General features: G+C 36.0%; 1 protein-coding gene across 3 annotated transcripts; it reads left to right on the forward strand.

Annotated features, from left to right (window-relative positions):
- The first annotated feature begins 88 nt into the window (after positions 1–88).
- Positions 89–23,309, forward strand: LOC123534454 (RING finger protein 215-like). Of its 3 annotated transcripts, none has more exons than XM_045316715.2 (10): positions 91–410; positions 3,425–3,565; positions 4,511–4,582; positions 9,789–9,874; positions 11,320–11,380; positions 14,059–14,178; positions 14,968–15,081; positions 16,632–16,748; positions 17,526–17,628; positions 17,880–19,090. In XM_045316715.2, the coding sequence occupies exons 1-10, from the start codon at positions 114–116 to the stop codon at positions 17,900–17,902; spliced, it is 1,134 nt and encodes a 377-aa protein (XP_045172650.2). In that variant the 5' UTR covers positions 91–113; the 3' UTR covers positions 17,903–19,090. The 3 variants fall into 3 exon arrangements, with proteins under 3 accessions (XP_045172652.2, XP_045172650.2, XP_045172651.2); XM_045316716.2 differs by lacking the exon at positions 17,880–19,090 and adding an exon at positions 19,173–23,309 and having other exon boundaries at positions 93–410; XM_045316717.2 differs by lacking the exon at positions 4,511–4,582 and having other exon boundaries at positions 89–410; positions 17,880–19,092.
- The last annotated feature ends 1,081 nt before the right edge of the window (positions 23,310–24,390 follow it).

Here is a 24,390-nt window from a genome sequence, read left to right on the forward strand (position 1 = left end):
TTTTTATTTTTGTAAAAGGGAGACTGTCCTTGTTTTCCATGCGATTTTAAATGGAAGACGACAACGATAAATCGGATTTTACCCATTACCCAATTTACGCAATAACAACAAAGATGGCAGAGATCGTAGTGGCTGCGCTGCTCAGCGCTACGTTTTTCTCAAAGCCAGCTTTTAGGAAACGTAGCTTTGCTTTGTCAGCACTGATTTTCGTTGCAGTTATTCCATCCTTAGCATCTGCAGAGAAAAGAATTCTGATTGAGGTTTCAAAGTCTGAAAAAACATCGTTCAAACATTTGACAGCTGGTAGCCAGTCAAGCGGAACAGAAGATGTCAACTCTTTCGATGCAAGAATTTGGGGCAAAATGCTCGATATCGGCCGTGAAAACAATGTTGACGGTCGAATGCATCTGGTAATCAGATATTTTGTTTAAAAATATACCTAAGTTTCAAGTGCATTTGTTAGCCAATGTTTGTCAGCCAAACGGCTGAGCTGGTTTTCTTGAGGCTCTCTGTACATTGCATTTGTATGGGAATCATTGGCAGTGTATGGAGAATGCCAGAAAGTAATCCAAATGATGAGACGTTTATGGAACACCATGATATCTTTTGACTGTCACTGCCCTGTCACGTGCAAACTTATTCTGCATATTTCTGTTAAGAAATCCCCAGTGAAATCTGTTGGAACGTTTTCTGGTACATTTATATGTATTTGTTATGATTACATCTCTGATAATGAATTCATGTTGACACTAAAGCATGAAATTGCCCCGCTGATTTTTTTTGAATGTATATTGTGTGTTTTGTTTCTGCAGTTTATTGTCATCAAAGCAATGAGCATTGAAACTGTTGTCAGGGTAGATATCCCCACAAACCAGTTCACAGATTTAAAGTCTCTTGTTTAAAATTATGCATTATATTCAACTCATTTGAAGTTTCTGCATGAATATTAATGTTTAATTTATTGAAGCAAGTAAGTCTGATCAGTATTTTATGAGTTTTATGGATGTTTTAATGTCTTCGTTTTCCTAACAGGAAAATGCAGATACGGGTATTTTAGGTTTATAGAGAGGGCAACTATAAAATATCAGATTATAAAATTAGCCATCCCATTAAGCTGAACGAGTAAGGCTAGGCAGAATGGTACAGAAACTGTTGTGTATTTTTAAGTATATTTTCAACTTTCGCTTAAATGTCATGAGGAATAAGCATGATTATATTCAGTTTGTTGTCCTCTAGAAGAGTGAGAGGTGATTGTTAAACATCCATTTTGAAAAGATTGCTGCTGCTTTTTATTATCAGCTGCAGGAAAGAAGCAAGTAAAACAAGCCACAAGAAAAAATTAGAAAAACAGCTGCGATTGTTCATGTTGAACATTTTTAGCTCACCTGAGCAATGTTATTGTGATCACTCGATATCTGTCTGTCTGTTGTCTGTCAACATTTAGCTTGTGTATGCGATAGAGGCTGTATTTTTCAACTGATCTTCATGAAACTTTGTCAGAATGATTACCTTGATGAAATCTAGGCCAAGTTTGAAAATGGGTCATCTTGGATCAAAAACTAGGTCACTAGGTCAAATATAAGAAAAACCTTGTGTATGCGATAGAGGCTGTATTTTTCAATTGATAGTCAGAATGATTACCTTGATGAAATCTAGGCCGAATTCGCAAATGGGTCATCTAAGGTCAAAAACTAGGTCACTAGGTCAAATTAAAGAAAAACCTTGTGTATGCGATAGAGGCTGGTTTTTTTTCAACTGATCTTCTTGAAATTTTGTCAGAATGATTACCTTTATAAAATCTAGGCCATTATGAATATGGGTCATCTGGGGTCAAAAACTATGTCACTAGGTCAAATCAAAGAAAAACCTTGTGTATGCAATAGGGGCTGCATTTTACTCCAGATCTTCATGAAATTTGAGAATATTTGTCTGGATGAAATCTAGGTTGGATTTGAATATGGGTCATCTAGGGTCAAAAAACTAGGTCACCTGGTCATGTTAAAGAAAAACCTTGTTTACTCAATAGGGGCTGCATTTTACATTGGATATACATAACATTTAGTCAGAATGATTACCTTAATGAAATCTAGGTCAAGTTAGAATATGGGTCATCTGTGATTAAAAACTAGATCACTAGGTCAAATCAAAGAAGAACCTTGTGTATGCGATAGAGACTGTATTTTTCAATTGATCTTCATGAATTTTGGCCAGAATGATAGCCTTGATGAAATTAAGGTCAAGTTTGAATACGGGTCGTCTTGGATCAAAAACTAGGTTGCTAGGACAAATCAAAGAAAAACGTTTAGTATGCGATAGAGGCTGTATTTTTGAATTGAGGTTCATGAAATTTAGTCAGAATGATTGCTTTGATCAAATCTAGGTCAAGTTTGAATGTAGGTTACCTTGGCTTAAAAACTAGGTCATTAGGTCAAATTGAAGAAAATACTTGTTTATTCTTCAAGAGACCACATTTTCGGTCCAATCTTAATGAAAATTGGTCAGAATATTTCTTTCCATAAAATCACTATGTCAAACATGTTTACACTGTTATGGTGTGTTTCTCAGGTGAGCGACCTAGGGCCATCTTGGCCCTCTTGTTTTGCAAGCCTTTCCAGGATATCTTAAAAGAAGGCACATATGGCTCTAGAGATGTTATTGCATTTTAAAACATTAAATGAGCCGTGCCATGAGAAAACCAACATAGTGGGTATGCGACCAGCATGGATCCAGACCAGCCTGCGCATCCGCGCAGTCTGGTCAGGATCCATGCTGTTCGCTAACAGTTTCTCCAATTCCAATAGGCTTTAAAAGCGAACAGCATGGAGCCTGACCAGACTGCGCGGATGCGCAGGCTGGTCTGGATCCATGCTGGTCGCATACCCACTATGTTGGTTTTCCCATGGCACGGCTCAAATTGTCATTTTGCAGTTCCTCAGAAGAGTATAGTGGATGCAACTTGACCCCGATGGTTGACCTTTGTATTATAATACATAATGAGGCACAACCTATAATTGAAAAGGAGTGTAGGTAAAACATGAGCTGCACAAGAAAAGGAAATATGAATTCGTGTAAATATAAATTAGTGTACTTGAAAGTTTTAACTGATCAAATGTAAGTATATATACTTTGATACTGCAATGTATACAAACTAATTCCTAATAAATATACACGGCTACCCAAAGCACCCTTGATTTCTATAGTGAAATAATCGATATGAATAATCAGCCTAAGGTCAACCATCGCGGTCAAGTTGCGACTACTATAACAAAAAAAATTGTAGCTTTTGCATTAGTATTTATATAGATTGTATCAATCAAAGAATTCTAGTTACAATCCATATGGGCATGTAGGACCATCTTGGTGGTTCTCTTTATTAAATCTATTATTTTCAAACTCATTGCATCCATTTTTAAACTTTTGACAGTTACCTGCTAATTGTGCTGACGATGAAAGCAGCTTTGCACGTTTACCTGGAGGTTGGGTTGCTGTTCTGAATTACACTGAGAAACTGTCTGTCAGCACAGGTAGTGGTACAGTCGGGGAGTGTCCAGGTGTAGTAGATAGGGTAAGGGAGTGGATTATGAATTTTGAAATGAAAAACAAGTGTATTTCTGTTTTTTTTTTATGTTTTATACATTAAATCCATATGTGTATTTAGCACTATTTTGAACAATACTGGATATATAGTTTCTCCCACAAGTCTTGTGGGAAAAACTATATATCCAGTAATGGGTATTTACCTGGGTTTATTATACTGCCTGATACAACCCTTTACTACTGAGTGCCAAGCAAGGGAGCTTCCAGTATTATTGTTCATTTATTTTGTCTGACACGGCCAGGGATCAAACCCAAAACCTCCTGCACTCAAAGCAGACACTCTGTCATTGAGCTATTGAGGGTAAAGTTGATATAGATGAAAAAAAATGTCACAGCATTGTTTGACATATTGTTGTTTGGGCTAATGATCATAAATATACATTTATTAAGCACAGTCTTACATGAATTAATATGTTGTAATAATAGTAAAATCTTTGGTCATTATCTGATTCAAAAAGTGTCTGTAAGTCTCTGGAATGCAGATGAAAGACAGTTTAAAAATTGTTCTCATGGAGTTACCAGGTGGTTATCTATTATCTGTGTCCTTGTAGATCAGCTTAGTGATTTTGTAAGTATGGGAGTCCCAGTCACCCATAAGTATTTACTGTGAAATTATTAATATTCACAGAGGATAAAATTAATTTCATGGATCAATCCATGAAAATAAATTCTAGCAAAGAAGAACAGTTTCTATTCTTTTCATCTTGGTAAATCAAAATCCACAAAATCATAGCCCCACAAGTTAGTCGGCTTTGGCAAAACCATGAAATTTTATACCTACAGACTTGATTGGTTTTACAGTATTAAACGGAGTGATTCTTGAAACAAACTATTGTTACATACGTGAATACTTTGATATTTTATGCTGTCAGTCTGCATTATGAATTATAGTAAAACACTTTCATTATTGCAGATGAAAAGAGCTTTGATGTTTGGAGCGTCTGCAATTATTATATTGACACTAAATCCTAAAATCATCAGAGAGGTATAGCATTTAATTAAGATATATGAGCCGTGCCATGGGAAAACCAACATAGTGGGTGTGCGACCAGCATGGATCCAGACCAGCCTGCGCATCCGCGCAGTCTGGTCAGGATCCATGCTGTTCGCTAACAGTTTCTCCTATTCCAATAGGCTTTAAAAGCGAACAGCATGGAGCCTGACCAGACTGCGCGGATGCGCAGGCTGGTCTGGATCCATGCTGGTCGCACACCCACTATGTTGGTTTTCCCATGGCACGGCTCATATGCCTTTATGTAAATTTTCAATAAATGAGCCACGCCATGAGGATGCGCAGGCTTGTCTGGATACATGCTGGTCGCAAACGCACTATGTTGGTTTTCTCATGGCGAAACTGAACAATTTGTATTTATTGTAATAATTTTTATAGAAAATAAATTGTACATTGTATTTCTGTATGAAAAAGAAAAGTTTTTGATGTTAAAGTATAAAACAATTTACACCAATTGCTGTATGAACTGTCTACTCAAAACACTTATAGCTCAAGATGTAAAGCTTTTATTATATAAGAAAGGTGTAAAGATAAGAGATATACTAGCTGTGCCCATCTTTCACTTATATATTATTTTATCATCTTATTCAAATGTATTTAACTTAACTATTTTAAATTATATGAATTAAATGTGGATGTAGATTTTTATTTATGAGAAAAATCAATCTGTGTGAAGTTAGCAGAATAGCAGAATAGCAGAATAACAGAATAACTCCAGCAGAATAGCAGAATAACTCCAGCAGAATGGCAGAATAGCAGAATAACTCCAGCAGAATGGCAGAATAGCAGAATAACTCCAGCAGAATGGCAGAATAGCAGAATAACTCCAGCAGAATAGCAGAATAACTCCAGCAGAATGGCAGAATAGCAGAATAACTCCAGCAGAATGGCAGAATAGCAGAATAACTCCAGCAGAATGGCAGAATAACTCCAGCAGAATGGCAGAATAGCAGAATAACTCCAGCAGAATGGCAGAATAGCAGAATAAATCCAGCAGAATAGCAGAATAACTTCAGCAGAATGACAGAATAGCAAAATAGCAGAATAACTCCAGCAGAATGCAGAATAGAAGAATAACTCTAGCAGGATGGCAGAATAGCAGAATTACTCTAGCAGAATGGCAAAATAGCAGAATAACTCCAGCAGAATGGCAGAATAGCAGAATAGCAGAATAACTTCAGCTAAATGGCAGAATAGCATAAAATTAGAATAACTCTAGCAGAATGGTAGAATAACTCCAGCAGAATGGCGGAATAGCAGAATAGCAGAAAAACTTAGCAGAATGGCAGAATAGCAGAATAACTCCAGCAGAATGGCAGAATAGCAGAATAACACCAGCAAAATAGCAGAATAGCAGAATAACTCCAGCAGAATAGCAGCTCAAGATGTAAAGCTTTTATTATATAAGAAAGGTGTAAAGATAAGAGATATACTAGCTGTGCCCATCTTTCACTTATATATTATTTTATCATCTTATTCAAATGTATTTAACTTAACTATTTTAAATTATATGAATTAAATGTGGATGTAGATTTTTATTTATGAGAAAAATCAATCTGTGTGAAGTTAGCAGAATAGCAGAATAGCAGAATAACAGAATAACTCCAGCAGAATAGCAGAATAACTCCAGCAGAATGGCAGAATAGCAGAATAACTCCAGCAGAACGGCAGAATGGCAGAATAACTCCAGCAGAATGGCAGAATAGCAGAATAACTCCAGCAGAATGGCAGAATAGCAGAATAACTCCAGCAGAATAGCAGAATAACTCCAGCAGAATGGCAGAATAGCAGAATAACTCCAGCAGAATGGCAGAATAACTCCAGCAGAATGGCAGAATAGCAGCAGAATGCAGAATAGAAGAATAACTCTAGCAGGATGGCAGAATAGCAGAATTACTCTAGCAGAATGGCAAAATAGCAGAATAACTCCAGCAGAATGGCAGAATAGCAGAATGGCAGAATAACTTCAGCTAAATGGCAGAATAGCATAAAATTAGAATAACTCTAGCAGAATGGCAGAATAACTCCAGCAGAATGGCAGAATAGCAGAATAACTCCAGCAGAATGGCAGAATAGCAGAATAGCAGGATAACACCAGCAGAATAGCAGAATAGCAGAATAACTCCAGCAGAATAGCAGAATAGCAGAATAACTTCAGCTGAATGGCAGAATAGCAGAATAACTCCAGCAGAATGGCAGGATGAATAGAAACAAACTGAAAATGAACAGTTCAAAAACTGAATTTATCATGTCTTGTAGCTGACCTCAATTGAACAAATATTTCACAAATGCGATTAAGATTGCGGGTGATGATATCAAACGTGCAAGCATAATTAGATATCTCGGTGCATTTCTTGAAGAAACACTGAACTTTAAAGATCATATAAATCGCAAATGTTGTACAGTCATGTTGAATTACCTACGAAGTAAGAACATCCGTTAATATTTAACAAAATCAGTCACTGAAATTTTAGTTTTGTCTCTAGTTATTTCATATTTCATAATATATCTGGATTACTGCAATGTCATACTGTATAGTGGAGCTAACGGTGAGGTGCGTATGATGCAACGTATTCAAAACATGTGCGCAAAAGTTGTCCATAACTGAAAATTTGACAGTTCTAAACAGGCTTTGTATGACCTACATTGGTTGCCGGTGAAAGCAAGGATTGAGTTCAATGTCTTTACCAGAATTGCTTAGACAGTATATTCATAGTACATTAGGTTTGAGATAGTCCGGAAATTCTGAATGTCGTTATGTTGTTCCATACAACAAGTGCAAAACATTCATAAATAGAAGTTTCTGTACTATTGGTTCAAAACTGTGGAATGAACTGCTGTTAGAACTACGCAAAAGAAAAACACATGCCACGTTAAAAAACCTACTGTATTTCAGAGATTTTGTGTCATTGTTCTAAATGTTTTGCTAACTATTTTAGCAGCATATAATAGTTTTTGAATTTTTGTAAAAGGTTTTACATTTTAACATTTATATTTTTAATGTTTGTTTAATTAAACGTAATTGTTGGTGCAGGCACTATTGGTAAGGTTGTGTGTAGTATTTCTTTTTTTTCTAATAATTTGTAATAACACCATTAACCAGGGGGTTTGAACATCGATATGCAGCCCGTCTGTGCATACCATGTGTGGCTGTTTAAGCACTGGCATTCACAATAGAGGTAAAATAACTTCAGGGGGAAGGTTGCGGTCATTACTTTTTGTTTAAATAAGGCTGTTATGATTGTTAATATCATTATTGTCGTTATTATTATTATTACGTACACTGTCATTGAATATGTCTTTGTACAGAAATAGGCGTTTACTCAAATTATTCAGTTAAGATTCAGTTTCAAAGTAATTCTGCAGTTCTGCCATTCTGCTAGAGTTATCCTGCTATTCTGCTATTTTGCTTGATTTATTCTGCTATTCTGCTTTTCTACCATTCTGCTGGAGTCATTTTGCTCTTCTGTTATTCTGCTATTCTGCTGGAGTTATTCTGTTATTCTGCTATTCTGTTATTCTGCTGGAGTTATTCTGCTGTTCAGCTATTCTGCTGGAGTTATTCTGCTATTCTGCTGGAGTTATTCTGCTATTCTGCTGGAGTTATTCTGCTGTTCTGCTATTCTGCAGGAGTTATTAGGCTGTTCTGCTATTCTGCTGGAGTTATTCTGCTGTTTTGTTATTCTGCTGTTCTGCTGGAGTTATTCTGCTGTTCTGCTATTCTACTGGAGTTATTCTGCTATTCTGTTATTCTGCTGGAGTTATTTTGCTATTCTGTTATTCTGCTGGAGTTATTCTGCTATTCTGTTATTCTGCTGGAGTTATTCTGCTGTTCTGCTATTCTACTGGAGTTATTCTGCTATTCTGTTATTCTGCTGGAGTTATTTTGCTATTCTGTTATTCTGCTGGAGTTATTCTGCTATTCTGTTATTCTGCTGGAGTTAATCTGCTATTCTGTTATTCTGCTGGAGTTATTCTGCTGTTCAGCTATTCTGCTGGAGTTATTCTGCTATTCTGCTGGAGTTATTCTGCTGTTCTGCTATTCTGCAGGAGTTATTCGGCTGTTCTGCTATTCTGCTGGAGTTATTCTGCTGTCTTGCTATTCTGCTGGAGTTATTCTGCTGTTCTGCTATTCTGCTGGAGTTATTCTGCTATTCTGCTGGAGTTATTCTGCTATTCTGTTATTCTGCTAGAGTTATTCTGCTGTTCTGCTATTCTGCTGGAGTTATTCTGCTATTCTGCTATTCTGCTGGAGTTATTCTGCTATTCTGTTATTCTGCTGGAGTTATTCTGCCCTTCTGCTATTCAGCTATTCTGCTGGAGTTCTTCTGCTATTCTGTTATTCTGCTGGAGTTATTCTGCTGTTCTGCTATTCTGCTGGAGTTCTTCTGCTGTTCTGTTATTCTGCTGGAGTTATTCTGCTATTCTACTGGAGTTATTCTGCTATTCTGTTATTCTGCTGGAGTTATTATGCTATTCTGCTATTCTGCTGGAGTTATTATGCTATTCTGCTATTCTACTGGAGTTCTTCTGCTATTCTGTTATTCTGCTGGAGTTATTCTGCTGTTCTGTTATTCTGCTGGAGTTATTCTGCTATTCTACTGGAGTTATTCTGCTATTCTGTTATTCTGCTGGAGTTATTCTGCTGTTCTGCTATTCTACTGGAGTTATTCTGCTATTCTGTTATTCTGCTGGACTTATTCTGCTGGAGTTATTCTGCTATTCTGTTATTCTGCTGGAGTTATTCTGCTATTCTGTTATTCTGCTGGAGTTATTATGCTATTCTGTTATTCTGCTGGAGTTATTATGCTATTCTGCTGGAGTTATTCTGCTATTCTTCTATTCTGCTGTTCTGCTATTCTGCTGGAGTTATTCTGCTATTCTGTTATTCTGCTGTTCTGCTATTCTGCTGAAGTTATTCTGCTGTTCTGCTATTCTGCTAACTTCACACAGATAAAAAATCATGCAATTCAAGTTGTTAAAATATTTTCAAGTTTGTATGTATGTATGTATAAATATGTAGCTATAGTATAAATTTATACTTGGTTTAGCTATATACATATTAAGTGTGTATTACTTTAAACCTAGTGCATACTACTTTACATAAACTATATGTTGAAATTGTTCATATTTTCAAATATGAAATTAAGGCACAGTACACCTTTAAATATAATTTCAGCTTGATCTAAGCCAGATGTTCTCTAAACCTGTAGCCTTAGTGGATATTTCAGAGAACATCACAAACATGTTACATCTGCTTTCAAGGTGAGTTAACATTTGAGCCGCGCCATGAGAAAACCAACATAGTGGCTTTGCGACCAACATGAATCCAGACCAGCCTGTGCATCCGCGTAGTCTGGTCAGGAATACTCAGGATCCATGCTGTTCGCTTTCAAAGCCTATTGCAATTAGAGAAACCGTTAGCGAACAGCATGGATCCAGACCAGACTATGTGGATGCGCAGGCTGGTCTGGATCCATGCTGGTCACAAAGCCACTATGTTGGCTTTCTCACAGCTCAATTATCATGAAGTCTTACTTTTTTTGATCAGAAACACCTGAAACATATTTCCACTTCTCTCATGGTTCTAGGTAAATGTGATTTGTAACAAATTGCAGCACGTATCATGATGGTTAACAACATACTGGTCTACAGCAGTTCTTTGGTCAGTTATAAATAAAACAGCTATTAAGGTAAATGCTGTCAGTTACAAATTACACCAGTTCTCATGGTAAATACTGTCATTTACAAATTACATCAGTAACATCTGTTCCCATGAATAATAACAGTCCTTACAGATTACAAAGTTTTTAAGGTAAATAACGTCATTTACAAATTATATTTGCTTGCAAAATTACTCCAGTTACAAATTACATTAGCTGCCAGGGTTAATGATCTCAGTTACATATTACTTTAGCTCTTGAGGTTAATAATATCAGTTACAATTTACCCCAGCTCTTGCCGTGAATAACATCAGTTACAAATTACCCCAGTTCTTGCTGTGAATAACATCAGTTACAGGTTACCACAGTTCTTGCCGTGAGTAACATCAGTTACAAATTACACCAGCTCTTGCCATGAATGACATCAGTTACAAATTACACCAGCTCTTGCCGTGAATGACATCAGTTACAAATTACACCAGCTCTTGCCTTGAATGACATCAGTTACAAATTACACCAGCTCTTGCCGTGAATGACATCAGTTACAAATTACCCCATTTCTTGCCGCGAATAACATCAGTTACAAATTACACCAGCTCTTGCCGTGAATAACATCAGTTACAAATTATACCAGTTCTTGCCGTGAATAATATCAGTTACAAATTACACCAGCTCTTGCCGTGAATAACATCAGTTACAAATTACACCAGCTCTTGCCGCGAATAACATCAGTTACAAATTACACCAGCTGTCACGGCCGAGATCATTAGTGAATTACAGAAATATAACAACAGTTTGTTTCTGTAAGGATTGACGACTGTTATATTAGAGACTTTCAAGATATTCTTATACATTTGTCTTGATTTCTTTTTAAAGTACATTATTTCTCTTTTAGTCTTACAGTATTTGTTATGAAAAGTAATGGTTTAAATGAATTTGTTTAAGATAGTTATATACCAGTACAAAGTTTACATTTGTATTAGTAGACTTATATTTGAGACTAGTAAGTATGTTACATTCGAAAATAATTAGCTGTCTCTTTTGCAGCAAGATGAAAATAAAGGCAAGATTTTTGTACAACATTGTAAAAGATATACAAGGCAGTCAGGTAAATGAATTTCGTTTGCATTTGGTGAGTTGAAATGTTTTTCTCAGAAGTCAGTATAGGACCAATATTGTGTCAGTTTAGCTTCAAACTCAACAAAAATGATCATAACAAAATAAATGTATGTGATTGGTTTGAATTACCGGTATACTTGCAGGCTTAAGATTTGAAACATTTTAGTTTCTTTTTAGCTCATCTGATTTTTTGAAAAAAAATGATGAGTTATTGTCATCACTTGAGCGGTTGTCGGCGTCGGCGTCGGCGTCTGCGTCAGCGTTGCCTGGTTAAGTTTTATGTTTAGGTCAGCTTTTCTCCTAAACTATCAAAGCTATTGCTTTGAAACTTGGAATACTTGTTCACCATCATAAGCTGACCCTGTATAGCAAGAAACATAACTCCATCTTGCTTTTTGCAAGATTTATGGCCCCTTATGTACTTAGAAAATATCAGATTTCTTGGTTAAGTTTTATGTTTAGGTCAACTTTTCTCCTAAACTATCAAAGCTATTGCTTTGAAACTTGGAATACTTGTTCACCATCATAAGCAGACCCTGTACATCAAGAAACATAACTCCATCTTGCTTTTTGCAAGATTTATTGCCCCTTTTGGATTTAGAAAATCAGTTTTCTTGGTTAAGTTTTATGTTTAGGTCAGCTTTTATCCTAAACTATCAAAGCTATTGCTTTAAAACTTGCAACACTTGTTCACCATCATAAGTTGACCCTGTATAGCAAGAAACATAACTCTGTCCTGCTTTTGCAAGATTTATGGCCCCTTTTGGACTTAGAAAATATCAGATTTCTTGGTTAAGTTTTATGTTTAGGTCAAGTTTTTCTCTTAAACTATCAAAGCTATTGCTTTGAAACTTGCAACACTTGTTCACCATCATAAGCTGACCCTGTACAGCAAGCAACATAACTCCATCCTGCTTTTTGCAATAATTATTGCCCCTTTTGGACTTAGAAAATCATTTTCTTGGTTGAGTATTATGTTTAAGTCAACTTTTCTCATAAACTATCAAAGCTATTGCTTTAAAACTTGCAACAGTTTTTCACCATCATGAGTGGACACTGTACATCAAGAAACATAACTCTATCCTGCTTTTTGCAAGAATGATGGCCCTTTTTAGACTTAGAAAATCATGGGTAGGACAATATTTCTATTACACAAAAAAAATCAGATGAGCGTCAGCACCCGCAAGGCGGTGCTCTTGTTATTAGCTCACCTGTCACATAGTGACAAGGTGAGCTTTTGTGATCACCTTTCGTCCGTCGTCAGTCCGTGTGTCAACAATTTCTTGTCTGCACGATAGTGGTTTCATTAATGATTTTATTTTAACCAAACTTGCACACAACTTGTATCACCATAAGATCACGGTCTCTTTCTTGAACTGGCCAGATCCCATTATGAGTTCCAGAGTTATGGCCCCTGAAAGGGCCAGAATTAGCTATTTTGACCTTGTCTGCACAACAGCAGCTTTATTTATGATTTTTATTTTAACCAAACTTGCACACAACTTGTATCACCATAAGATCTTGGTTCCTCTCTTGAACTGGCCAGATTCCATTATGAGTTCCAGAGTGATGGCCCCTGAAAGGGCCAGAATTAGCTATTTTGACCTTGTCTGCACAATAGCAGCTTCATTTATGATGTGAATTTAATCAAACTTGCACAAAACTTGTGTCACCATAAGATCTCGGTTCCTTTCTTGAACTGGCCAGATCCCATAATGGGTTCCAGAGTTATGGCCCCTGAAAGGGCCAAAATTAGCTATTTTGACCTTGTCTGCACAATAGCAGCTTCATTTATGATTTGAGTTTAACCAAACTTGCACACAACTTGTATCACCACAAGATGTTGCTTCCTTTCTTCAACTGGCCAGATTCCATCATGGGTTCTAGAGTTATGGCTCCTTAAAGGTCCAAAATTTCCTATTTTGGCTTTTGCAGCCATATAGAGACTTCATTTATGGTTTTATTTGGTACAAACTTCCAAAATATCTTCAACAACAATAAATCTTGGATTCCAGGACAAATCAGATCCAATCATAGGTTCCAGAGTTATTTTATATCTGATTACCTCCCCTGATTGTAATCAAATTGGATTTATATCAGTAAGTACTTATAAGACTTATTTGAAATTTTATTATTGTTATTAGTTGGACTGAGACAATCAGGGTAGATAACTATGGACTGGATTTTATGTCAAATTACCTCCCTTTATTTCAAATTAAAATGGGTATATATCTCCATAACTAATGAAGATACTGATCTGAAATTTCATTTATGTCAACAGATTTTTTTGGCAGATCCTTCTTTTGTTCACTTACAATATTTTTTTTTTTTAATAACTTCCCTTTTACGTTACTATAAATAGCTTATTTTTAATAACTTTTTTATTATTGGCCGTAGGGAAAAACCGAGTCCACTTTTCTGTGGTCCAACATGGATGGTACCTCCAATTAGTAGGTGTATTTTGACATATCTATACCTTGTAAATTTTTTTTTTCTTTTTGGTTAAATTTCTTCCCTTTGTTGTTCCTGTCCTTTGGACTTAGATATTTTTTCAGAGGACCTTCTTGTCCTCAAGTGCAATGATAACAGGTGAGCGATATAGGGCCATCATGGCCCTCTTGTGTAGTCAAATAGATCTACAGTGGTATTTATTTATTTGGCTTTCAGAAGTTTTTTACCACAGTTACCTTGTGGGGTACATGTGGGCGGTACAGTGGGAGGAGTTACCATGAGTGGGATGGTGTTGTGTGTTTAGGAGAAGATCAAAATACAAACAAGGATGGAAAGGTAAAGGTGGGAGGAGCAGTGAAGAGCAGGATGGGAGTTTTTAGGACTGAATGTGAGGACTTTACATAAGAAGGAAGGGATTGTTTAGAGTTGAGAATAGTCACAAGGAGTGAGATTAGGTTGGGAATATTGGCAAACAAGGTAAAACTGTAAAGCATGTAAAGTCAAACCTGCATTAAGCAGCCAGTTAAGGGAGAGATAAAATCTTGCTGCTTAAAATAGATGGTTGCTTAAGATAAGCTGAACATGGACTAGAAAGTCAATTTTGGTAGTTAGCTGACTGATGCTTCTGACGAGTGGCTGCTAAGACAGGTTCAGCTGTATTATGACCATTCTTGGGAGACTCAGTAAGTGGTCTTTATTCTCAGGTGTTATATTTTGCTGATTTAAATATTCTGCAAATATTTAAATAGAATAACAACTAGTGGTCTGTGAAATCAGATGGTCCATGTGTAAAGCTGTTGCTTAACACAGGTTTGCTTATATATGAAAACAGCGGAGATATAAGGAGGAATAGCTACAAGGAGTGCAAAATGTATAAACTAACATATAATAGAGAGAGTAGGATGAGTTACAAAGAGATGAATTTAATTGTTTTGATGCACAAGATAAAAATAGAAATGGAGATGGAAATGTGAAAATGGAAGAAGTTAGCATAAAAGTGATAATTATGGTTATGTGTTTAGTTTTTTCCGCTTAACAATTTTCTTTCATGGTTTTCGCTTGTTCACTATTTGTATTTTGTTTTTATATATTCTGATGTACTTATTTCACATTTTGTATGTTTAGGTAGACCAGGAGAATTTCTGGAATTACTTTTACACTGGGATACTGTTTCTAATGATGATACATTATCTACGTACCAGACGAGGACAGAACTGGGAGGACCCAGATTATATAGATGTAAGTATTGTCATGTACATTTTACTACAGCTATGTTAAATACTATTTATTTTTGTGCTTTGTTAAGGAAGTTGGTAACTCTTTCATTTTATGCATACTTAAGGCGTAGAGCACTTCTTGGAAAATTGATTACTCTGTGATATGAGGTCACATTCCCATTAAATTTAGTGTGCTATAAATAGATGACAGTTGTTTAGAGCATCTACTACACCACCACTGCATGTTTGAAGTGCTGTAATAAATATGGGTTTATTTTTGAAGATCATGTTTGGTTTAAATGTTATCACAGATGCTCATCAACAATAGTTAAGAAATATAACTATATAAATATTGTGTAAACTGTTTTAAGGTTTGTCAGAGTTCTTAGGCCATACAAAGTATAATTATGGAGAACTATTCTATTGGCACCAGCCACTGCATCTATGTCCATAACTTAGTTGAATTTCACTTTATTGCTGTTATTACTAGATATATGTGTTTCAGACTAAAAATAGTTGTGCCTTATCAGCAACAACATCATATGACACAAGGTCCATAACTCTGGTACTGATATTTCATGAATAATGCCCCCTTCTTAGTTAGAAATCCAGGTTAATTTTTTTTGATGCCCTTTCACTTTATAAGTTTATATCTGTCATTGAATGGATTTGATTCAATCTTGAACCACATCATATGACACAAGATTCATAACTGTGGCACTAACATTTCATGAATCATGCTGCATTTTAAGTAAGAAAATCAAGTTAATGTTTTTATTCACTTTATCTCTGTTATTAATAAATGTATCTGATTCAAACATGAAATATTTGTTCCACATCATCACCCTCTTCAGATCTGTGAAGGGAAGATGTTCGCGACATTTTATTTTCTTGGATGGCTGAAGGCTGGGAACATCCATACCCCAATTTATTCACTTATTTGAATTTTTCTTATCAGTTGAGAAACTTCACACATAAAATGTTTTGTTTATTGTGACAAAGCAGTATTGCTGGGATACTAATCGCTCCATTAATAGTTCTAGTTTTCTCAGGTATGCCATCTTTCATCATCTAGTATGGGAAAGGTCAAGTAAGCCTTTATCTGACAACTCTTGTTTATATAATTGAGCCGTGCCATGAGAAAACCAACATAGTGGGTATGCGACCAACATGGATCCAGACCAGCCTGCGCATCCGCGCAGTCTGGTCAGGCTCCATGCTGTTCACTTTTAAAGCCTATTGGAATTGGAGAAACTATTAGTGAACAGCATGGATCCTGACCAGACTGCGCGGATGCACAGACTGGTCTGGATTCATGCTGGTCGCATACCCACTATGTTGGTTTTCACATGGCACGGCTCAATTATGTATTAGTATTATGCTCATTAATGAACACATAGTTACAGCACCATCAGGTTTTAACTTGTGTCCCTTCGATTACTTTGTCCACTCTATCCAAGCACCTGATACAATGTCGGATGAGGAGACACCATTTTGTTTTAGTTGTTCAGTATAAATACAGTTTCATCTACTACTTTATTTACAATAAGTAAGTATTTCTCTACTGTTCAGGGTTCGTTGCGCCAGTTAGCATACCAAGCATTAGCTGTGATGAAGATAAAAAGATACTCACCGGACGGGACAAATGATACATGTGCAATATGTCTAGAAAAGTTCTTCCTTAAACAGGTACCCATAAATTCCTTCCCCATTTATAAAATTTTTTAAATACTCAAAGTATCTGGCATTTTCACAATTAAATAGATTTAATTTCATTGTTTTTTCCTGAAAGCTTATAGTACCCTTTGAAATGCTGGAAGCATGGTGTCTCTTGGGTCCTTTAGGAAGCATGCTGTAAAGATTGAAATTTTTTAAAGACATCTGTTTAAAATTCGGTAATGAAAAATGTCTGTTTTTAAGAATTCAGATTTTCTTGTATTCAGAGTGAATTTTTAATTGATTTTTTTAAGAGAAAAAATTGGGACTTCGAAATTCGTCCAATTTTCAGAAGATTTCTATTTTTGGAGAGTCTGGTTTTCAGAGATTTTACTGTACCTAATAATTTGAAATGACTTCAATAGCCAATGTTTTCAGATAATCACTTACATAAACAGGAATATACATAAAATATATAACAGCTCCATAGGTATACTTGGGGCCTCCATGGCGAAGGTGTGAATGTTCCTGACTTTGAATCACTTGCCCCTCACAGCTCTGGGTTGGTAACCTAGAGTGTAGAATTCTTTCATGTGAGGGAGCCATCCAGCTTGCTTTTAGTGGGTCTGTGGTTCTGCCCAGGTGCCCATCTTTGCCTGAAATATTGCATGAAGGGTCAGCTGGTATCATCCTATCAAATCATCACCAAACAAAAAGGAAAAAGAACAAAATGTGGGTAACTTTACTCACTTGTAATTCTTTCTGCACTTGTAACTATTGTAAATTAACATTTTAGAGATTTTGTTTCAGAAATTACGGGTGCTACCGTGTGGACACCATTTCCACACTAAATGTGTTGATCCATGGTTGGTCAGAAGCCATACATGTCCATTGTGTAAACTGAATATAATTGGTAAGTTACATAGATTTTCTGTTTATTAAACCATTCTCTAACCATTACAGATGCATAGTATTATTTGATACTGCTTTGACAAAAATTTTAAGCATTATTCAGGTTACTGTGTTAACGATCAATATTCGTGGGGGGACTGATTTTTTATAGATATCGTCGAGGCGAAAATCCATGAAATTTAATCCCAGTGGACCAAAAAACACATGCATCTTTGAATTTGAAATTTACAAATTTATGTTCTCATGAAATAGGTGAAGCCATGCACAAAATTTGAGGCTTATGAAATCAGATGATTTTACAGAATGTAATTGTGGCCTGATACCTTACCAATGGTCTGGATTTCATACAAGTATTTACTTGTTCCCTGCATATAACTGACAACCTCCGTGCAACAATCCTAGGTAGAGGACAAAGTGCTTCAGATGTTTTGTCTGCGAATCAGTTGGAACGTTGGCCAAGGATCCATCATGATGTCACAGCATTTCAGAAAGTGGACTTGTAATGACAGTTAGCAATTTCTATATGGTTACGTATTCTTGTGGCGTTTTTGCATCCTGTCGGCTGTAGTAGATATTGTATTTTTTCCACAACAGCCAGAAAATGCCGCTGTTATGTACAGAGAATACATAATCAAAAGGAACATGCTGATTGTCATTACGGGTACACTACCACATTGACAGAGACCACAGGTTCCACTGGTATTATTCAATTGGAGGTAAAAACTATAGATTCCACTGCATTGTTCAGTTTGACATGGAGGCCATAGGTTCCAATGGCATTGTTCAATTGACATAGAGATCATAGGTAACACTGATGTCGTTCAATTTGACAGAAACCATAGGTCCACTGGTGTTGTTTAATTTGGCATAGAGACCATAGGTCCACTGTTGTTGTGTAATTTGGCATAGAGACCATAGGTCCACTGGTATTGTTTAATTTGGCATAGAGACCATAGGTCCACTGGTGTTGTTTTATTTGGCATAGAGACGATAGGTCCACCAGTGTTGTTTAATTTAGCATAGAGACCGTGGGTCTGCTGGTGTTGTTTAATTTGGCATAGAGACCATAGGTCCACTGGACAGGTGCTGTTTAATATACCATAGGTCCACTGGTGTTATTTAATTTGGCATAGAGACTATAGGTCCACTGGTATTGTTTAATTTGGCATAGAGACCATAGGTCCACTGGTGTTGTTTAATTTGGCATAGAGACCATAGGTCCACTGGTGTTGTTTAATTTGGCATAGATACCATAGGTCCACTGGCATAGTTCAATTAACATGAATACCATAGGTTCCACTGGTAATGTTCATTTTGACAGAGACCATAGGTTCTGCTTGGATTGTTTAATTTGACACAGAGCTTTTATTGTTCAATTTGTCATAGAGGCCATTATTGGGGGAATTCAAGTTTTACCATCAACTCTTGTTTAGATTTGTGATAGCTACTTCATGAATAAAGTAATATTTAGAATAAAATAATATTTAGTAATCACCCAATGGGCAAATTTCTAATTTTAAAAGGAAATACTTGTTTTCTTTTCAGAAAAGTTGGAAAGTTGACCTGCTGTGGAAATAGAAGACAGATTTCCTGTATAACCTTTTTTTATTATAATGTGATACTTGTTCATTTTGTGTTCAGGCCGTATTTTATTGGATACGTATTTTATTGGATATCCAAGCAAAGAGGTTATCATATGCTAGGTTATGTAGGAAAATTGAAAATTTGAAAATTTTTATTGAATCATCTAACAGATTTGGATACCGTAAATATATTTATATATATGGAATATGTTTGCAAATTTAAGACAGTTTTACTAGAAACCTCATTTTGTAAGATACATTTTGGACAATTTTACAATGACCTTATTTTGGTATGGTCCGGACCAGTGTTGGACAGTTTTACCCAAAAGTGCATACACAGGGACAGTTTTACCCAAAAGTGCATACACAGTTTTATTTTCACTTGTGTAATTAATGTATATTATGGTAGACCAATACATCTTGTCTCCTAAAGTTTGGTGTGTTCAGTATGGTGCTTTTTTGTGAAATTTTTGCTTTACCCGAAATAAGAGTAATACTTTGAACATTTAGTAAAAAAATAGAGTATCAATTGTTTACCTTTAATGGGATGCAAGAAGGAAAGTGAATATGTTTTAAAGGTGGCCAAGATATAACAGCTGACACACATTTAAAATATTTGAAAATTATTGTTGTTATAAGAAAATTTAAGAAATAGCTTTCAAGTTCCTTTTAAACACCTTTTACATGCACAAATCTTAAGAGATATGGACTTCAGACTTTATTGAAGTAAGGTATACACTTCAAACTGTACTGAGGTAAGGTATAGACTTTATACTATACTGAATTAAGGTAAGGTGTGGACTTTATACTGAAGTGCTGGTTTTAAATTTATGAAAGAATGTATACAGAGTACAAGTAATAATAAAGGGGAGATATGGTAAACGAAGTTAAATTTGTTGTAGTGATCTACATTACCTTCCAGATATTCTAAGTGCTATTTTGCTATTTTCCTCATGTTGTTTCATTGTATTCATTTATACCCTGAAATTCTTTATCAGTTTATCATTTTTAGCTCAACTATGGAGCTATCCTACCCGCCTCAGCATCGGCGTGAGCATCACACAAATGTTAGTTTGCGTACCACCCCAAATATTTTCAAAGTCCATTGAGATATTGCTTTGATATTTTGCATACTTGTTAACCATCATGACCCCAGTCTGTTTAAAGAAGGAGGCAAACTCTATGGAGCATTTTGACTGAATTATGGCCCCCTTTCGACTTAGAAAATACTTATTTTATTATTAAAGTTTGCGTACCACCAAAAATATTTTCAAAGTCCATTGAGATATTGCTTTGATATTTTGCATACTTGTTTACCATCATGACCTCAGACTGTAAAAAGGAGGAGGCAACTCTATCAAGCATTTTGACTGAATTATGGCCCTTTTTCGACTTAGAATATGCTTATTGTAATGTTAAAGTTTTACTCATAGCTTATATTATACTATCAAGCACTGAGAATAGTCGAGAACGCTGTCCACTGACAGCTCTTGTTTGACTTGTCTGCTATCAACACCATATCAAAACTATGAAGAGATGAAATATTTATTTATGGTAAAAAGAGTATCCTCACCACAGTGTACTTGTCCATGTTTTGTGCTGAGGTGCCAAGCTATCATGTTCTACTTATCCATCAGTCCATAAATAAGGATACAGTGCCTGTGCAGTACATCGTTTTGTAGACTTTATTAATTGATAGGTATATGAGTTATCTTGTTAACTAGTATTATACAGTATCAATGTTAATTTCTTAAGTTTATGTTTAATTTTTTTTTAAATGTACGCATGGTTTTTTTATAAATACACATTTTAAAGCAGAATATTTTACAATGAGACAGTTTAGTGACTTTGCTTATGCACCTGTCAATATTTTGCCCGCCCAGGGGGGCGGCGGGCTGACCCAGGGGAATTTGACATTTCAAAAATTTTGTTGTCTAAATCCCCACCCTAGCGACAACCTTTTTTGTCTAAATCCCACCCTAGAGCCTGGTTGGTACATCAAATGTTTGTCAAATTCCCGCCTGTCCGGAATGGTCTTCTGTCTAAAGTCCCGTGTATGCCCGCCGCTCCCCTGGGTGGGCAAAATATTGACAGGTGCATTAGCTGGGTATAAGAATAAAATCAGTATATTATTTATATATATATTTTGATATACCTTCTTTAAAAATTGTACTTATTCACTGTTTGAGAAATATAAGCATGATTTTTATACTCTTCCCCTAAGAAGAGGGGGTATACTTTTTTGCGCATTGTGGATCAGTCAGTCTATCGGTCCATCCATCAGTTGGAAGACCATTTGATTTCCGATCAATAACTACAGAATGCTTTCTCACACAATGATCAAACTTCATAGGGAAATTGCCTGTGGTCAGTAGATGACCCCTATTATGTACAGTTCAGTAGGTCAAAGGTCAAGGTCTCAGTGATCTTGAGGCAGAAAACAATTTCCACTCCCTAACTAAAGAAGGCTTCGGTCTACATTTGTCAAAGGTCAAGGTGACTTTGAGACTGAAAACTATTTCTGCTCAATTTTTAGCCTACAGTTGTTAGACTTATTAGACTATATAATTGGCTGTGTCAGATTACCCATATAGTTTTAGGGACCAGTAGGTGACATTGAGACTGAAAATGAATCTTGCCTAAAAAGAATATTCCTATATTCTTACATTCACCAAACTTCCTCTGATGATTGCTTGTTAGTAATAAGATAACTTTCATATTTTATGGGTCAAAGGTCAAGGTCACAATGATCTGGAGACTGAAAATGGTTTTTGCTGAATATGAACACTTTGGCCTACAGTCATTTTAATTCATAAAATGACTTCCTGTGGTTATTAGTGGTCTACTGTTCATGAGGGTCAGTAGGTCAAAGGTCAAGGTCACAGTGACCTTGAGACTGACTATTGATTCTGCTCAATAACTAACGAATTCATCAAACTGTGAAGATGATTGCCTGCGGTTGTTATATTACTGAGTATAATTTGGGGTCAGTAGGTCAGAGGTCAAGGTCATAATGACTTCAAGACTGCAAATGATTTTTGATCAGTATGTGAGAAAAACTTTAGCATACAGTTGCCAAGTTTCATAGGATGATTACCTATAGATAGTTGATGACACCTTTTGTTCTGAGGGTTGGAAGGTCAGAGGTCAAGGTCACAGTGACTTTTAGACTGAAAGTGGTTTCCACTGGATAATTTTTAGCTTTGCCCTACATTGATTATTCTTCAAAGGATGATTTCCTTTTGTCATTGGAGGACCCCCTTTTCATGGGGGATGTAGGTCAAAGGTCAAAATCACAGTGATCTTGAGACTGAAACTTGGACAGGTCATCATTTGGACATACATGTTTTACAAACAGCTCTTATACTGTATAGTTTTACAGTTTACACTAGTGCTTTTGTTGTTTATTATCTAGAAGTGATGTTTTTAGTCATTTAGTTAGATATTGATGTCAGTTTTATTTAATTTTTGTTTCTGTTTAGCTTTGTTATTAATTAATAGTTAGGATTGTTTTTTTTTCTCTGTTATGTTAAGAATAGTTTAATTTATCAAGATTTGTTTATATTATGGTTAAAAGTGAATGTCTTAACTTTTAGCCTGCTGGTGGAGTGTAATTCTGTCTTTGCAACCAGTGCAGATCAAGATCAGCCTTCACATTTGTGAAGTAAATATTAAAACTGCAGTACAATATACTTTTTCGAAAAACTTATTTAAGAAATAATAGATTTGTTCTTCATTAAATTCTGATGCAAAGGAATTTTATCAACGCAGCACAGCCTTCTCTGTTTAATAGGAAAACAGATCGGTTCGTGTTAGAATATATAATATTATATCGAGGTCACAACATTTTTTTTTCAAAACAAATGTATTTATTTATGAAGTTTATGTGATTGTTAAGTTTGTGAAAGATCATAATTAAGATCTGTATTATCATGATATTATTTATATCCATTGCATTACCTCTTTCATCTGGTGTTAATTGAGTAAATAATTTTGTCATTAAGTTCCATCATATATACACACTTTGTAATAATGTCAATGACCCAGTTTTCTGGATGCTGGCATGTTTTATTCCTGTAATAAAACGAAAAAAGTTTAATAGTTTCTTGTTTTATGATAATACAAAATGCATTTTTGATCGGATTAAATTGGGTCTGTTCTGTGTAAACTGTTATTATACCCCCCTTCGAAGAAGGAGGGGTATATTGTTTTGCAGATGTCGGTCGGTCTGTCGGAATGTAGACCAATCGTTTCTGGATGATAATCAAGAACCTTGGGCCTAGGATCATGAAAGTTGACGGGGGTTGGTCATCCCCAGCAGATGCCCCCTATTGATTTTGAGGTCTGTATGTCAAAGGTCAAGGTCACAGTGACCTGAATAGTAAAATGGTTTCCGGATGATAACTCAAGAACACTTGGCCAGGATCATGAAAGTTGACGGGAGGTTGGTAATGACCAGCAGATGACCCCTATTGATTTTAAGGTTCAGTATGTTAAAGATCAAGGTCACAGTGACCCTGAACAGTAAAACGGTTTCCGGATGGTAACTCAAGAACACTTAGGCCTAGGGTCACGAAAGTTGATAGGGAGGTTGGTCATGACCAGCAGATGACCCCTATTGATTTTGAGGTCAGTATTTCAAAGGTCAAGGACACAGTGGCCAGGAACAGTAAAATGGTTTCCAGGCAATAACTCAAGAAGCTTGGGCCTAGTGTCAGGAAAATTGATAGTTAGGTTGGCCATGACCAGCAGATGACCCCTGTTGATTTGAGTTCATTAGGTCAAAGGTCAAGGTCACATTGGCCAGGAACATTTAAAACGGTTTGATCTTCTTGTCCAAAACCATAGGGCCTAGGGCTTTGATATTTGGTATGTAGCAAAATCTAGTGATCCTCTACTAAGATTGTTCAGATTATTTCCCTGGGGTCAAATAGGCCCCACCCTGGGGTACATGGTTTATTTTAGACTTATATGGGGAAAAAAACTTTGAAAAACCTCCTGTCCAAAACCACAGGGCCTAGGGCTTTGATATTTTGTATATGACATCATCTAGTGGTCCTCTACTAAGGTTGTTCAAATTATTCCCTAGGGTCAAATATGGCTCCGCCCTGGGGGTCACATGGTTTACATAGACTTATATACGGAAAAACTTTGAAAATATTAATGAAGCTTGGTCAAAA

This window comes from Mercenaria mercenaria, chromosome 12 (genome assembly GCF_021730395.1).
Source record: "Mercenaria mercenaria strain notata chromosome 12, MADL_Memer_1, whole genome shotgun sequence".
Lineage (NCBI taxonomy): Eukaryota > Metazoa > Mollusca > Bivalvia > Venerida > Veneridae > Mercenaria > Mercenaria mercenaria.

Excerpts from the sequence above, each read along its gene's own strand:
- LOC123534454 (XM_045316715.2), top strand. The coding sequence starts at position 114 with ATGGCAGAGATCGTAGTGGCTGCGCTGCTCAGCGCTACGTTTTTCTCA. Across the intron at positions 11,381-14,058 it reads AAGATATACAAGGCAGTCAG|AAGTTTTTTACCACAGTTAC; the intron begins GTAAATGAATTT and ends TTTGGCTTTCAG. Across the intron at positions 17,629-17,879 it reads GTGTAAACTGAATATAATTG|GTGAAGCCATGCACAAAATT; the intron begins GTAAGTTACATA and ends CTCATGAAATAG.